Source organism: Cryptomeria japonica, unplaced genomic scaffold, assembly GCF_030272615.1.
Source record: "Cryptomeria japonica unplaced genomic scaffold, Sugi_1.0 HiC_scaffold_1885, whole genome shotgun sequence".
In the NCBI taxonomy this organism is placed as follows: Eukaryota; Viridiplantae; Streptophyta; class Pinopsida; order Cupressales; family Cupressaceae; genus Cryptomeria; species Cryptomeria japonica.
The window spans coordinates 4779-9234 of NW_026730156.1; the positions used below are offsets into that span (position 1 = coordinate 4779).

Below are 4456 nucleotides of genomic sequence, written 5' to 3' on the forward strand. Positions count from 1 at the left end.
TCTATTGCTAATTCCAGGTCCGCACCTTCATCCTATAACCTAAACTCAGTTTATAAGCGAATCTTTATGACTTTCTATGCATCCTTAGCTTAATTTCCTTAATCAACATTCTTTACAAAAGAGGGTAACTTTGCTTTCCAAACCCTTGAAATTCATTTAGCATCCAATCTTACATGGTGTGGGATTGAATCTTATGAGTTTCAACCCCTCTTTTGAATGTAAAGTCTTCCCCCTAAGTGAAAACCCATCGAATCCTAGCGAACCTCCCTTCTCTCTCCTCGGAGTTAGAAGAGGGGAGACCAACTAGGGTTCGACCGCGATTTTCCGCTTTACATATAGGTCTACCTTGCATTTGGGAGATAGGGATTTTCTCTTACTTTGAAGGCTTCTATGAATTACCCTTGGTAATTGTTGACTCTGTGTGCTTATATCACTCATGGATTCTAAAGGCAACCCTCTTTTTAAAATTGTGGGTTGTTGTAGTAGGTGCTAGGATCATTTTATGATTCACTTGTCATTTAGCGTGAATAAAGGAGCACCAGTCCTTTGAGCTATTTTTCTTTGTTTTTGACAATTTCTTGATTGAATTGTCTTCAAAAGTGATGAGATTTAGTGAAAGCCTTCTATCACGAGTAATGGTTTGGAGCACTCTATATATGATTGCTTCTATCTCTAGCTAAAGGAAAAATTAGATTCAGAGGTTAATTTTGTTGTTTTTGAGTTCTTTATGAGCAATTTTGGATGGCCGTTGTTTTATCGTTTGATTTTCCCTTTTTTGTTATTGCCACATCACACTCATGGTGTTGGTTTCTAGACAATTGCAATGTTGATTTTGTCCTATTTTAGATGCGTGCCTTCTTGTATTCTTCAACACTTTGGATGGTGGTTGGCTCATTTAATTGTTGGTTAATTGGTGTTCTTGTAAAAAATATTACTATGAATTAGTTGTCTAATTAATAGGTTGTAGATGATTGACTTTAACTTGAATTGTGACTTAGATACCTTACAATAATAATTTATATATTTTAAGATAATTATATTTGTTGAACTCTTATAAATTTTTTAATTTTTATTTGATTTACTATATATTAAAAACTACACCACTAAAATTTGAAATTTATTAAAAAATTCATATAATAAATTATCAACTTCATAATCAAATAAAAAATAAAAATTAATCTAAATATTTTTATTAGACTATTTATTCATTTAAATGAAGCCAACATAATAAGTACCTTGTTCTCTATACTCTTAAAGTGCCCCACCATTGAACCCTTTTTCATTTATATTAGTTTTTTCATTTCTATAAATATTTTATCTAAAATAAATTATAGAATATAAATTAAAAGGTTTTATATTAAATTGTAGTCATAAATCATTATAATAAAGTGAGGGAAAAGTATGTCATCAAACACAAAATATGATGAAAATCATCAATGCTAAATTAAAATCTAATTTTTTCTATGAATTTTTAACTTCAAGTTAGTTTATATGTGCTGTTCAAGTATGATGTTAGTTTATATGATGCTGTTCAGCTTATTTGTAATCTCTCTGGCAGTGTAGTGATATTTCACTTTTATTTGGTTAAAAAAAACACTTCAGTCAGTCAATTAGTTTTTGCCATCTTCTTAAAACTATTTCCTGATCAATAAAGAAAAGGTGTTTTCAGGGAACATGTGAAAGACTCGCTGTATGAACTTTAGAAAAACTCGTGTGTACACAGAACGTGTAATTACACTTTTAGCTTGCTTCTTATGCACGATTTCACAGCTATGGGAGAACAAAACCTGCTTTATATTTATATATTCCAAAGTAATAATTTTGAGTGCATGACACGCTTAATCAGGACAAGGGGCTTACCATATGAAATCGGGAACAGCCATGAACCACTAGATTTGAATAAAGCTAGGATATTGAAAGCACCAATTCAATCACTTTGGACACATCAGACCATCCTTAAAGAACGTACACTCACAGAAAGCAGAAAAGAATATTTGAGTTGCTTCTCAAACGTTTTAAAAGTATCTAACAAGACGTGTTAATCGTCTAGATGCCTCTGCATTACCAAACATCACAGGTAAAGTGGAGTTTTGAGATCGAATAGTTAGATTTTGCAGGGGTGCACATTCAAAGGCTATTGAGCAATGGCGGCACAAGATATTTGCAGGTTGAGCGAATTACCAGAAAGTTTAGTCTGCTCTAACATCCTCTTACGCCTACCTCTAACTGATGCTGTACGCTCTTCCATTCTCTGCAGTCAATGGCGATACCATTGGACAAGAATTCCCCATCTTCATTTCTCTCCTCACTTTTTCACCCACATGAGAAGGTCTGTAAGGCGTCATCGTATTCTCGGTCGAGAAGCTATTACACATATCAAAGAGACCATGGAGCATATTCTTATCAACCACAAAGCCCCTCTTGAATGCTTTCTGTTGTACATCCCTAACAAGTTTTTCAGGAATGGTTTGTCCAGAAGATTCATCGAAGCATTGGACATTAAGGAATGCATTGACACTGTAGCCCAAAAAGGAGTGGAACGGATGTTTCTTGAAGCCGTTGCCCATCCATGGCAGAAGAAAGTGTCTCTACCCATTACTATTTTCGGTTGTAAAACCCTTCTATACCTGCAACTCGTAGGCTTCATCTTTCCAGAAGTTCCCATTCTTGTTGAAAATTTCAAGTTGCTGAGGGTTTGTGTGTTAGCCAATATTCAAAATTTGACAGAGCACAGTCTCCAGAGACTTGTAGAGTTATGCCCTGTTCTTGAGAAATTGGTGCTTGTAAGTTGTCAAGAGTTAGTTCATTTGAAAATCCAAGCTCCCAATCTCAACTGTTTGATTTTAGCAGGTTGTTCTTCTCTAGAATCCTTGACAGCAGACTGTCCACAATTACTCCTGCTCAAAATAAGGAAAGTTTTGAAGTTGCATGAATTATAGATAAATTCTTATAGTTTGGTTGAGCTCAATATAAAGGATTGCAACCAATTAGCTAAACTGCAGCTAAATTCTTGCGTGCTTGTAAAGAGGGTTGGGTCTGTTGAAGGACAGTCAATTAGATCATTTTCAGATGTGCAATCGTTGAGAAAACTATCTCTGGAAGGCCTGAAAAATTTCCCGGAGGTTAAATTTGTTGGCATCTTTCCAGGCCTTGAAGAACTCAATGTATCCCCACGCATGATGGTAATACTTTTCTTCTTATTACATTTTGATATGCTAAGTTTTGTTAAAAAAAATTATGGCTTTGTATGTCAATCATCCATATTTTTTGTATGGCAGGGCACTGCAGTGGAAAGAGGAAATGAGTTGGATGAGAAGGTAAGAGATTTGATGTTTCCAAAACTGAATAATGTATATATGGATCTTCCATATCTTGAAACAGAAGATGAATTAACCTGGAATCTTTCATATAATGAAAGAAAAGATGTATTAGCCAGGTTAGATTTCCTCCTCAGAAATTCTCCTTTGTTGAAAAAATTGACACTAAATCTGTCATACTGCCCTGAAAGTTTGAAAAATAAATTGCTAGGCTTGAAAAGAGGATCTGTGGAAATAAACATATTGAATGAGGGCAAGAATGAAAGGGAATGTTCAATGGTCGGTGAAGGTCTTGATAGATGTGGGTATTTCTGGTATGCGAATGAATTAGAAGATTCAGAGGATGAGAATGAAGTAGAAGGTTCAGAGGATGAGAATGAGATTTATGGTGTGGATGATTATGAGGAGCCAGATTATAACGATTATGAAGTTTTTGAGGTTTATGATTCTCCTTTTTGAGTCGGTTTTATTTGCTCATGTATTGTGATAAGGTTATATGAGTGTTTTGGTATTTTAGATTCTGTTAGGAGTTAGTCAGTTTAGAAAATGATGCTCTCAAGGCAATGCTTACCATCTGGAGCCTTTCAATCTCTGTGTTCCATATTACATTCCTCAGGCACACGGGATTATGCAGGTTTTGCCTCCTCCAGTATAGGGGTTCATAGTTTTCTCTCTATCAGTTTTCTCTTCTATCAACACCCAGAATTCTATGTGAGTAACTAATATGTGACTGCAGGGAAGATGGTTGGTTCATTCTTTTGCAGTTCTTCTGCTGTTATGGCTGCTTCACAGTCACTTACATGGTACCATTTTGAATGCAAGAGAGCCACTTTTTGCTTGGTTTTTTCTGTTCTAATTGTTGGAATGTTGTTGCTGATTGCTATTGCTTGGTTAAATAGATGTCTAATGTTAATTGTTTACAGTTCCCCTGCTGTTATGGCTGTTTTAGAGGCGCTTACATGATACTATTTTGAATGCTGGAGAGCCACCTTTCTGCTGAGGTTTTGCTGCTCTATTTTCAAGCACTAGTATCATTGGAATGTTCATAGAATATTGTTGCTGATTGTTTGGTTAAATGGGCATCTGATGTTAATTGAAATATTATAGACTGAAAAATATTCAGTCATCTCAACTTCTCA

General features: G+C 35.1%; 1 protein-coding gene across 1 annotated transcript; it reads left to right on the forward strand.

Annotated features, from left to right (window-relative positions):
* The first annotated feature begins 1796 nt into the window (after window positions 1-1796).
* LOC131053246 (FBD-associated F-box protein At1g66310) lies at window positions 1797-4161 on the forward strand. Its single transcript, XM_057987863.2, is given in 2 exon segments — window positions 1797-3182; window positions 3279-4161. Coding segments are annotated over 2 exon segments (1536 nt in total). The 5' UTR covers window positions 1797-2144; the 3' UTR covers window positions 3777-4161.
* The last annotated feature ends 295 nt before the right edge of the window (window positions 4162-4456 follow it).